Here is a 12,946-nt window from a genome sequence, read left to right as displayed (position 1 = left end):
CAACAAGCAGCAGTGGGGCATGTCCATAAGACACAGCAACAGCAACACAATATACATAAGACCATTAAGACCCCCTAATCGGGAGATAAGTGACCGTCAGATCGCATGTAAAAATCGGCCTGATGGTGGCGCTATATGGGACGGATCCATGTTGATGACATGAGTCTCTAAACATACTGTGTACCGATTCGCGTGATTCTAGGGCAAAGTTTGTAGGAGCAGTGTCCAAGAATGTGTTTTGCAAGAATCTGCCTCATGGTGGCGCTAGAAGAGGGCTATGTGAGAAATGAGGTGAGGTGACGTGACGTGACGTGACAGACTAACTGACTGACAGCCGGTGGAGGTTAAGATAGAAACTGGATTATAATACTGGATTTAAAATGAGTTTAAATTAGGTTTAAAAAAAAGGGTCAAGGCAGGCAGGACCCACACTCTAAACATGTAGATGAAGATGTGTGGCACATTCACCCCATCCATGCTAGCCTAACATGTCATGGACACATTGTTCAGACAGGAACATAAATAGCAGGATGAACTGTGTGTGTGTGTGTGTGTGTGGGTGCGTGCGTGCGTGCGTGCGTGCGTGCGTGCGTGCGTGCGTGCGTGCGTTAAGCACTGCTCAGGGCATCAACTCCAGGGAGGACTTTACCCTCCAGCAGCTCCAGGCTCGCCCCGCCCCCAGTACTAACATGACTGACCTTGTCTTCTGTGTTCCACTTGGCACAGCAAGTCGCCGTGTCTCCCCCGCCGATGATGGTGATGCAGCCAGTCTGCGTGACCGCCACCACTTTGTCCATCAGGTCCTTGGTTCCGTGGGCAAAGTTGTCCCACTCAAACACACCCACCGGTCCGTTCCATACGATCTGCCCGGCTCGGCACACGGCCTCAGCAAACAACTTGGAGCTCTCTGGTCCACAGTCCAGACCCATCCAGCCAGTTGGGATACCGGCCGAAACGCTGGCACTTCCCATCGCAGCTTTCTCATCAAACCTGTCTGCCGTGATGAAGTCCACAGGGAGGTTGATCTTCACGCCGTTCTGCTCCGCCTTGGCCATCAGATCCTCGACGATCTTAGCTCCTTCCTCGTCATACAGGGACGTGCCGATCGCCATGTTTTTGAGGACTTTGAGGAAGGTGAAGGCCATTCCCCCGCCGATGATCATCTCGTTGACCCTGTCCAACATGCTGTTAATCAACTGTATCTTATCTTTCACCTTCGCTCCTCCGAGGATGGCCAGGAAAGGCCTCCGAGGCCTCTCCAGCACCATGGCAAAATAGTCTAACTCCTTCTTCATCAGGAAACCCGCTGCTTTCTGAGGAAGGTTCACTCCCACCATGGAGCTGTGCGCCCTGTGCGCGGTGCCGAAGGCATCGTTGACGTAGACATCGCCCAGCTTTGAGAGAGATGTCCTGAACAAATCGATCAGCTCTCGGGATGCTGTGGTCTTGTTACCGGCGGCGTCCTTGCCCTTGCCTTCCTCCCCGATGTGGAAACGGAGATTCTCCAACAGGATGACCGATCCGGCCGCGGGGCTCGAACACGCCGCCTCCACCTCGGGACCAACGCAGTCCCTCAGGAAGGACACGTCTCTGCCCAGCAAGGTTTTGAGCTCCGCGGCGACGGGTTCCAGGGAGTATTTCTCAGGCATGGGGTTTCCGTCGGGTCGACCCAGGTGACTCATCAGAACCACTGCCTTGGCTCCGTGGTCCAGACAGTGTTTGATGGAAGGAACAGCAGCTTTGATCCTCTGGTTGTTTGTGATCTGCTTGTCCTTCATGGGAACATTGAAATCGACCCTCATGATGACTCGTTTCCCGCTGACGTCCACTTTGTCCAGGGTGAGTTTGGCTGACAGAGACATGATATCTGCTCTTTGCCTGCAACTTACTCGTACAGTATGCTGTCCCTCCTAGTGTTCCGCTCAGTCTACTTCTGTCCCGCTGGGTTCTGCAGGGTATTAAATTAACGATTTATGCCGCTGATGGTGACTTGCATTGTGATTGGCTGAGAGGCATTGTCAATGTCTCCAAACATAGAAATATACAATTTTGAGCCACACCTTGTTTATCCTACTTGTATCCTAGCAACAACCACCATCAACTGTTAGTGAGGATAGTTTTCATGTTCTTCACATTCTTATAATCTTTACAAATGGAAGCAAAAGGTACAGTTCCATTTGTACACTCTCAGAGCTGTGTGGAAACACGGATAAAGTCCCCCCTTCTTAACACTCGCATGACTAACAGGTCATTTTGACCTGTTTTTGAGATTTAGAAATGGAATTAGATTGCTCAGGAAACACTCAAAACATTTTATTTCATATTTACAAAACGTATCAAATGGTAGAAAAAAAACAAGGCTTTGCTAGTATGATAAGGAAAAATCATGAAAGGGAAAATTTCTCAGAGTTTCCTGAGCAAACCCAAAACACCTCAAAATCTCAAAATCAGGTTCAGTCATGCGAGTGTTAAGGGGAGCATGCACCGTACCTCCTCATTATTTTCAATGAACTAACCCACACCGTTGCCAGCGTTGCCGCAGGGAACACATTTTCTCCCCACCGGGGAAATGGATGCGCCGCGCAGTTGGTGTTGGTGTTACCGCTCGGCACTTCACGCACATCAATAGTGTGACGCGCCGCTGCGCAGCCGCCCACGTCCGGTGTGTGTTCCCCTTCAGTAAACCAGAACCAGACAATCAGTTCTGGGCTATTAGACCACACAGTCAGTGACGTACAGTGAGTACGATCTACGCTGTACACTTTGGCCCGCCCTCTTAGCCTTGTACTAACACATTTACTTACACAGTGATTATTCCTTCCCACTGAGATATGGGTTGATAAAGTGTTCTACAATAGAGCTGATACGGTATGGCTAAAATGCAACCTGACACTTAGCTGTCACCTTCAGTGATGTTTCTGCAGAAGGGACTCTATGTGTCAAGCATGGATGGACTAACATCAGCTGCCAAACTCGGTTGCAGAGGATTGTGTGTTAGATTCCAAGGCTGAGGAGACACTGGCACTGACCATATTCACCTGGCGGCCATGTTTGAAATTTGCATTGAAACCAGGTGGCAACTGGGGCAGCATTTCAATAACTTAATGGCAAGATGGCCACCGTGTAAATATGGACAATTGAGTGTGAAGGAAAATGGCAACCTTTCCTTTTATTGATTCTGTTCTCAAAATTGGCTGTGTACCAACAAGGGCAAGGCCATCCAGGAGCATCTGCCATGTTCCTGACAGTAATGTTATTTATCACTCAGCCTTTGTTGTTTCCCTTGTTATCCAACCTTTGGCAGTGACCAATATGCCTGGGGATTATCTATATACATTTTAAGCAAGTAGTGTTGTACTGTATATATTATGAGACTATGCCATTTACTTGCTCAGAATGTGTGATTTTACTGTTACTGATGAGTTATTAATTGAGAAGCTAGTTATTCATTGAGAAGCTTCTTTATGGATTTATGATAATGTATTCCTCTTATATATTCGGCATATTATATTTTGTGTTGCACTACTGGCTGTCTACTTTCGTGAGGTGGGGAGTAGGCCTACTTACTTGCTGCAACAGTACTGAGGCAGGACATCTTGTTTGTTTCCAAAGAGGTGACGTTTTGAGCATTGGTTAGACCTTGCGTTGGTCCAACCAGGTTAACCAGCGTCGGCAGGTTAGCATTTCACCAGGTTAACATTCACCAGTGTCGGCGTCTGGGCTTATACACTGATTTCACACTTATTTGGAATGAGTGTGAAGACAGAAAAACATTATGTTTTCAACTAACCTACGCTGGGTAAAAAAAAAGAAAGAAATGTCAGTCTAGGTACTGATTTACGACCTTGTGCCGAAAATTGCCAACATACAGGCTCACACAGCACAGGTTGTGGCATACTTTCAGTGTGTAACACCACTGGCATATGCCACCGCATAAATTAAGCAAAAGTACAGCTTTCTAGTTATCTCTGCCAAGATGAAGACAGGTGGGCGATTATGCTTTCGCCCATCAGTGTCTGTGTGTGTGTATCTCTGTCAGTGGTTAATCTTGAAAACCACTACACAAATGAAGGAAGAACTTTAATCACAGAATATTTTAACAAAACTAGCCAATGTGGAACACCATATTTGGCGAACACTAACATCAGTACTTGGAGGCCAGTCTCGAGTAGGGTTGCCAACTACCTGAAATTCAGATAAGGGACACCTGACTGGGCGTCCCTTATTTCCAATGAAAATAGGGCATGCCCAAAAAACAATGGCATTTCACTGTTTTATATTTGTATATCTGAACCACTTGAACATCAGCATCCATATTCTAGAATCTAGGGGAATAAAGATACTGTAGCATATCTACAAGCTCACAAGGCCTCGCAACGGAACAAGGTGTGTCCCTAATCGGTTCAATAAGGGACACGTCATTCATTTTCAAATAAGGGACAGTTCCATGTATTTAAAGGGACATTTACATTTCATATTTTTTAAAATAATTGATATAATATAAGGGAAGTCAACAGGCGTATAAGCATGCAGAGACCTCTGTGTAGAATGTAGAATCAGATGTCAAACATAGACAGCTGATGTCAGAGAATACTAATGTCACAGGGCTGACGACTTTGAAGCTAGACCGTTTTAGGGAATTATATGGATGTCAGGAACCACATAATTTCATTTTTGTTATATATTTATATTTAATGTAATATAATATTTTTTTACTTTAATAACTGTAGTTAACTTTCAAAACAGTTTGAAGAGGTTCATGCAAACACACGTCTTCCTAGGCATAGTATTGAAGGTTGGCCTTCTTTTTAGCTTGGACTTCCATGATGCCTTCCATGTAATCCTCGTGGTTCAACTCTGTAGCACCACGACGCAGAGCTATCATGCCAGCCTCAACACATACAGCTTTGCACTGTGCTGCATTGAAGTCGTCAGTGCAGCTGGCCAGCTCCTCATAGTTGACATCAGCGTGGACGTTCATCTTACGTGAGTGAATCTGCATAATCCGAGCCCTGGCCTCTTCATTAGGCATGGGAAATTCAATCTTCCTGTCTATACGTCCAGAACGGAGCAACGCCGGGTCCAAGATATCTACTCTATTGGTGGCAGCAATAACCTTGACATGCATGTTGGGCTGAAATCCATCCAGCTGGCTAAGAAGCTCCAACATAGTTCTTTGGACCTCCCTGTCACCGGCTTTCTCATTGTCAAAGCGTTTGGTTCCAATAGCATCAATTTCATCTATGAAGATGATAGATGGGGTCTTTTCTTTGGCCAGGGCAAAGGCATCTCTCACCAGCTTGGCACCATCTCCAATAAACATCTGGACTAGTTGGGGACCTGCTAGCTTCAGAAATGTGGCCTTAGTTTGAGCAGCACAAGCTCTGGCCAGTAGAGTTTTGCCAGTCCCTGGGGGGCCATACATCAAAACCCCTTTAGGAGGCTGAATCCCCAAGGTCTCAAACTTCTCCTTGTGGTTCATGGGAAGAACAATGGCTTCTACCAGCTCCTGTATCTGTTTGTCCAGCCCTCCTATATCGCTGTATTGCTCGGTGGGTCGTTCATCCACCTCCATAGCCTTGACCCTGGAGTCATATTCATTAGGCAAAGTCTCCAAGATCAGGTAGGAGTCTTTGTTGACACCGACCAGATCTCCAGGCTTGAGTTTCTCTGCATCAACCAGGCCGATCACAGGCAGGAAGTAGGTCTGTCTAGTAGAAGTCTTGATGACGGCACATTTTCCTTTTCTCTGAGAGTCCAGGTCGATGTTTGCTCCATCCTTCTCTTGATCAATTGGATCCACGTCCAACAGCTCTATGACACTAGAAACGAGGTAAGGCAGTGTCTTGTTCAGCTTGACTTTCTCTGTGTTTTCTTTAATCTTGTCCTTCATGGTTTGAAGATCATGGGTCGCTTTCTGAACCTCACTCTTCATTAGCTTTATTTCACCATCCAGGAGTGGGGTACGATGAACAATTTCCTGGGTGGACATTTTTAACACCTCCTCTACAATTCCATCATCACCCAACGATGCCATTTCTGCTTTGTAATTCTGGGAACTCTGAGTGACCAAAGAAGCTGTATTTCCAGTTGCCTTCATTTATATTCGTGCATCTGTACAAACGTCACGCAAAGCTTGGCCAATCCACAGAGCCGTTGGCTTGTGTTGGCCAATCAGCTGTTTTCCACGACATCCCTTATATGGGCATACCTTTATGCCCATATATGGGACTGACAGATTTAAAACTCAGCATGCTGATTGGTCAGAACCTGAGAGAGTGCAGTGCCCGTGCAGAGTTGGTTGGATTGGTGGTTGTCCAGAACCAACTATCCGACCAATATGCCCATATATCCTGTATGTGACCGATACCGGGCATGTGAGCATAATGACATTAGGGGTTTTCCATATATGGGCATAAAAGGGACAGACAGACAGACAGACAGACAGATATAGAGATCTCCATAATGAGCATAAAAGGGACACAAGACAGACAGACAGACAGATATAGAGATAGAATATAATAGAAGTTTATTTTCATTGTAACAATACAGGCACAGGCACGGTTACATTTGTCAACGATCGACTCATTTCCAAAGCACAGTACAGGTACAAGCACATAACAGTACAACGGAATTAGGGGTGTGCATTTAAGGGTGCACGGCTGCTGCCATTTTTACGGTGCTGCGATCTCCTTATGAGCATAAAAGGGACACAGACAGACATACAGATAGAGATCTCCATATGAGCATAAAATTGACACAGACAGAGGGGGTAGATTTGGTATTGCATAATGCATTCCATCGTTCCTTGTGTCAAGATGTAGGCCAGATGTAGGCCACGCTTTGCGTCCCGGACATAGTTAACTTTCAAAACTGTTTGAAGAGGTACATACAAACACACGTCTTCCTAGGCATAGTATTGAAGGTTGGCCTTCTTTTTAGCTTGGACTTCCATGATGCCTTCCATGTAATCCTCGTGGTTCAACTCTGTAGCACCACGACGCAGAGCTATCATGCCAGCCTCAACACATACAGCTTTGCACTGTGCTGCATTGAAGTCGTCAGTGCAGCTGGCCAGCTCCTCATAGTTGACATCAGCGTGGACGTTCATCTTACGTGAGTGAATCTGCATAATCCGAGCCCTGGCCTCTTCATTAGGCATGGGAAATTCAATCTTCCTGTCTATACGTCCAGAACGGAGCAACGCCGGATCCAAAATATCTACTCTATTGGTGGCAGCAATAACCTTGACATGCATGTTGGGCTGAAATCCATCCAGTTGGTTAAGAAGCTCCAACATAGTTCTTTGGACCTCCCTGTCACCGGCCTTCTCGCTGTCAAAGCGTTTGGTTCCTATAGCATCAATTTCATCTATGAAGATGATAGATGGGGCCTTTTCTTTGGCCAGGGCAAAGGCATCTCTCACCAGTTTGGCACCATCTCCAGTAAACACCTGGACTAGTTGGGGACCTGCTAGCTTCAGAAATGTGGCCTTAGTTTGAGCAGCACACGCTCTGGCCAGTAGAGTTTTGCCAGTCCCTGGGGGGCCATACATCAAAACCCCTTTAGGAGGCTGAATCCCCAAGGTCTCAAACTTCTCCTTGTGGTTCATGGGAAGAACAATGGCTTCTACCAGCTCCTGTATCTGTTTGTCCAGCCCTCCTATATCGCTGTATTGTTCGGTAGGTCGTTCATCCACCTCCATAGCCTTGACCCTGGAGTCATATTCCTTAGGCAAAGTCTCCAAGATCAGGTAGGAGTCTTTGTTGACACCGACCAGATCCCCAGGCTTGAGTTTCTCTGCATCAACCAGGCCGATCACAGGCAGGAAGTAGGTCTGTCTGGTAGAAGTCTTGATCACGGCACATTTTCCTTTTCTCTGAGAGTCCAGTTCGATGTTTGCTCCATCCTTCTCTTGATCAATTGGATCCACGTCCAACAGCTCTATAACACTAGAAACAAGGTAAGGCAGTGTCTTGTTCAGCTTGACGTTCTCTGTGTTTTCTTTAATCTTGTCCTTCATGGTTTGAAGATCATGGGTCGCTTTCTGAACCTCACTCTTCATTAGCTTTATTTCACCATCCACGAGTGGGGTACGATGAACAATTTCCTGAGTGGACATTTTGAACACCTCTACAATTCCATCATCACCCAAAGATGCCATTTCTGCGTCGTGGGAACTCTGAGTGAGTGAACTAAGTGACCAAAGAAGCTGTATTACCAGTTGCCTTCATTTATATTCGTACATCTGTACAAACGTCACGCAAAGCTTGGCCAATCCACAAAGCCGATGGATTGTGTTGGCCAATCAGCTGTTATCTACCACATCCTATATATGGGCATACCCAAATATGGGACTGACGGATTTAAAACTCAGCATGCTGATTGGTGAGAACCTGAGAGAGTGCGGTGCCCGCGCGGAGTTGGTTGGATTGGTGGTTGTCCAGAACCAACTATCCGACCATTGCGACCCATATAATAATAACTAGACCAGGTCAACCTGGTTGTGCCAGACCCCCTGTCTGTCATCATCATTTATGACATCATGCCTTTTATAGGCATGTCATCATCATGTCATCATCATATATACCCTTTATATAGAAAACCCGGACAGACATTTGCTTATGTAGGCCTACCCATTTCATGGGTCTGGCAATAATAACCAGTAAGACTCCCTAATCGGGAGATAAGCGACCGTTGGTCGCTTATCTCCACAAATAGGCCAAAAGTTTGTTTTACCAATTATTACACTCTATGTGAACATTTACATCAACAAATCCCAAGTACTATGCAGAACGACCCATTTCAAGTTTTTAATGTACAACAATATTTAGAAAATAGGTCTACAAGCTGACAGTCCTCGTCCCTTATATTCCCATAGGTTATATGGAGATCTCAGTGTTTGTCAGTCCTTGTTCATTTATGCCCATATATGGACATCTCTATATCTACTGTAACAGTCCTTGTCCCTTTATGCCCATATATGGAGATCTCTTAACTGTAAGTCCTTGTCCCTTTTATGCCCATATATGGATATTCCTGATGTCATCAGTATATGAACATATATGGGCTTTCTGATATGCCCATATATGGAGATCTCTTAACTGTAAGCCCTTGTCCCTTTTATGCCCATATATGGATATCCCTGATGTCATCCGTATATGCCCATATATGGGCTTTCTAATATGCCCATATATGGAGATCTCTGTATCTCCATATATGGGTATAAAAGGATACTTCAGGTCTGACATCAGGTTTGTTTATATTGGGTTGCTAGGTTTGACATCACAAACTCTATGGGCCATCTGACCTAGAAATCTATATTTGGGCATAGATGACTCATCGTGACCTCATCACACGTCGACCGCACGTGTGACGTGCGGTCGACCGCACGTGTGACCGACGGACGGCCGGTGGAGGTTTTCATACTAAACTGCGACCTTACGGTCGCAATAATAATACATTTTATTTGTATTGCACTTTTCATTCAGTGAATCTCAGAGTGCTACATACATTTCAAGGAGAACACATACTAAAAGAATACAAAATTATCAAAGTCAATAATAAACATTAGCAGGTGGATTCAATAATCAATAATCAAAATCAATAATATAATGTTATATGACGATAATATGCAGATTTTAAAATACAAAGATAACTTAAAACTATAAACTAGAAAAGGCCTTCCTGAATAAAAAGGTTTTTAGGCCAGCTTTAAAAGAGTCTAGGTGCTGTGGTGCTCTCAGCTCTATGGGGAGGCTGTTCCACAGGCGTGGTGCTGCCGAGCAGAAGGCCCGGTCCCCCATAGTGCGTAGCTTGGTATCAGGGACTTCCAGGAAGAATTTGTTTGCTGATCTGAGGGTCCGGGTGGAGGTTTGTGGAGGCTTGGTAATTAGTGACTGTAGGTAGGGGGGGGCAAGTCCATTTATGCAGTTGTGAGTGATGAGGAGGATCTTGTAGTCAATCCTGCCCATATATATCCTGTAGGTGACCGATACTGAGTATGTGAGCGTAATGACATTAAGGGTTTTCCATATATGGGCTTAAAAGGGACACAGACAGACAGACAGATATAGAGATCTCCATATGATCATAAAAGGGAAACAAGACAGATACAGAGATCTCCATATGAGCATAAAAGGGACACAGACAGACAGACAGACAGACAGACAGACAGACAGACAGATATGAGAATAAAATTGACACAGACAGACGGGTAGATTTGGTATTGCATAATGCATTCCATCGTTCCTGAACGGGCACCAGTCAGTATTTTAAATATAATGCTGAATATATACAATATAGCTGTTACGACCCCTTCTAGGGGATTAAAAGGGATTGTGACTTAATGTTCATGAACAGTGTGTTACATCACGGGCAATATGCAACACACTGCCAACGCACACGGCTGTTGAGAGCTCTTAAATACTGGGAGGTCTTCCTCTTTGATTGGTCCATCCTGATGGAAGGCGTAGCAGGCAGTGTGAAGTGAGCGGTGTCTTTTATGAGTTAAACGTTGTTAAGCGTCCCACAAAGCTTGGCCAAAGCCAGATGTAACCCCAAACCTGGGAGACTGGAGTTCAAGGTCACCAGCCCCATGTACAGGCACACACAATATGTTACTTTGCAACAGATATATTTCAAAGTTACTGAACTGAGAGTGACATAAATGATTTAAAAGAATCAAACCTAGTGTGAAATGAGCAGTGCTATGTATGAGTTAATTTCATTAAGCGTCCCGCAAATCTGCCAATGTGACCCTGGACATAAAACACAATTTTAGAGCTTTGTGTCAAGATGTAGGACAGATGTAGGCCACGCTTTGTGTCCCGGACAAAGCCAGATTTTGGAGCTTAGCTCCTTCCAGGATCACCGCCCAAAAAGTTGATAACTGTGGGCTCGCTGAAAGGCGAGGCCAGTATGTTATCCCCATTAACTTTATATATAGACCAAGGTTATTCTCCTCAAAAAAATTACGACAGTACAAAGGCGGGGCCTTTAGCCAATGAGGAGCAGCATTCTTGGTGACATCACCACCAACAAGTACGACCCGATAAAAATAACAACAACACCCACATGAAATCTTTTGAAGTGTGTTCTCCAAGATCTTTATATACTATGGTTATTCTCCTAAAAAAAACTGAAACATTCAATAAACAGTGACCGTCTGTCGGCAGCCCCCTCTCTCACAATACGGCCCCCTTTCTCTATCGTGCTGCCACGCTGCCTCTGTTTACAACATGCACCTATTTCCTGTTAATATTAACCTGGTAACATTTTGCGCATTGGTAAAGGGGGACACTTTATTGTGAAGGACAACAGGAAGAGAAGACAGGTGTTATGACTGCTGCTGTGTTCATAGTATGTTGTTGTCGTGTAGTGAGATGGCTGCACAGCCGCTCACATTCAAAACTTTTTGTTGGACACATGTACAGTACACCAGCGCTACGTTGATCATCATATCATCACAGAGTGAGTACCTACCAGTAAGACTCCCTAATCGGGAGATAAGCGACCGTAGGTCTCGCTAGAAGAGGGCCATGTGAGAAATGAGGGGTGGGGTCTCCGCGTTGCCTTGGCGGACGAATAGGTACCGGCCCCGGCTCTCCCGGACGCTCCTAGGCCGAGTTAGGGCATTTTATGTGAGCTGCAGTGGAGGGGGTCCTCCACTGGGGGCGCCACCACTTTTGCATCCGTTCTGGAGTAGCAGGAGTGGGTGGTCCCCGGGAATTCCCCGTGAGCAGCCCCGTGGGGGTGGTCATTTGGTCATTTTTGCACATTTGGTATTTTTTTTACACCTGGGGGTCCCCCAGGGACCTGGGGGTCCCTGGAACTCCGGGGGTCCTTGGAGGTTGTAGTTTGGCAGGTAAGGAGTGTGTGTGCAAAATCTGGCATGGATCGGGGCAACGGTTGCGGAGATATGAGCAGGGCAAAAGTGTGACGTCTGACGTGTGACGGACGGACTGACTGACTGACTGACTGACTGACGCACGGACACCTGGTGGAGCTTTCTGTAGTAAGTGCGACCTACGGTCGCAACTACTGGTAGCCTCATTGTTGCCTGGTCAGCTGAGCATTGTTTCTCAAACGTTTACATTTCAAGGTCTCCCCTCTGAGTCTGACACCTCTGAGTCTGACAGTGTACTAATGCAACCAAATGGATGTGTTCTCTTGCCTATCTCTCTATCCCTCAGAGCTCAAAGCATGTATCATCAACATGTGTGTGTGTGTGTGTGTGTGTGTGTGTGTGTGTGTGTGTGTGTGTGTGTGTGTGTGGTGTGTGTGTGGTGTGTGTGTGTGTGTGTGTGTGTGTGTGTGTGTGTGTGTGTGTGTGTGTGTGTGTGTGTGCTGGCTGGCTGTGCGTGATTTGGTTGGATCACTCAGTACTGATGGGCTGTGCTTCAGTTGTATAGGCTACTCACGTATACAGTACTGTATACTTGTGTATGCAGGCTATATGTGCCAGCCAGATAGTGGTATGTACTGTAACTGTTTTGGGTCACTGTATTATTAGTGTGGTTGCCCCAACAGGGCAACACATTATAGTAGGGGAGAGCGGGGTAAACTGAGACACCGGGTAAACTGAGACACTCCATTTATCTTGGCAATGGTACACATTTGTGGTCATGTGACCATTATATTTTCAAGCCCCTTGAATTTCCCACTTGCCATGAAAAGAGAGACCTGATAGTGCTGTAGAAAACATGATTTTTTCACAAAAATGTGTTTTTTGCAGGTAAAAGTAAATTTTCTTGCTGTCAACATAATCAGCTGTTGTGTCAAAGCAAATTGATGCAGGGAGAACATTTTATAACATACATGTTGATGAACTACCAACTTATAAATCCATGTGATAGATGCTAGCTGAAGATTACCCTGAATTGATAAAAACATCCCTTTTCCCAAAATGTGGCTGTGGGGTAAAGTGAGACAATTGCTTCGGGGT

General features: G+C 45.6%; 3 protein-coding genes across 3 annotated transcripts; all 3 read right to left on the bottom strand.

The window, feature by feature from the left end:
* Window positions 1-608: 608 nt before the first annotated feature.
* On the bottom strand, window positions 609-1,862 carry LOC308303981 (phosphoglycerate kinase 1-like; the record flags this gene model as incomplete). The annotated part of the gene is made up of 1 exon (XM_080748530.1): window positions 609-1,862. One exon carries the CDS (start codon window positions 1,860-1,862, stop codon window positions 609-611), a length of 1,254 nt encoding a protein of 417 aa, XP_080604656.1.
* Window positions 1,863-4,777: 2,915 nt separating this feature from the next.
* Window positions 4,778-6,013, bottom strand: LOC308303940 (26S proteasome regulatory subunit 6A-A-like; the record flags this gene model as incomplete). Its single annotated transcript, XM_080748469.1, has 1 exon — window positions 4,778-6,013. Exon 1 carries the CDS (start codon window positions 5,990-5,992, stop codon window positions 4,778-4,780), a length of 1,215 nt encoding a protein of 404 aa, XP_080604595.1. The 5' UTR covers window positions 5,993-6,013.
* An 894-nt stretch (window positions 6,014-6,907) lies between these two features.
* On the bottom strand, window positions 6,908-8,140 carry LOC308304517 (26S proteasome regulatory subunit 6A-A-like; the record flags this gene model as incomplete). Its single annotated transcript, XM_080749128.1, has 1 exon — window positions 6,908-8,140. Exon 1 carries the CDS (start codon window positions 8,120-8,122, stop codon window positions 6,908-6,910), a length of 1,215 nt encoding a protein of 404 aa, XP_080605254.1. The 5' UTR covers window positions 8,123-8,140.
* Between the last annotated feature and the right edge of the window lie 4,806 nt (window positions 8,141-12,946).

This window comes from Nannobrachium achirus, assembly GCF_963921795.1.
Source record: "Nannobrachium achirus genome assembly, chromosome: 19".
Taxonomy (NCBI): domain Eukaryota; kingdom Metazoa; phylum Chordata; class Actinopteri; order Myctophiformes; family Myctophidae; genus Nannobrachium; species Nannobrachium achirus.
Note: the sequence above shows the minus strand (reverse complement) of the source record. Positions and strands in the feature narration are given on the sequence as shown.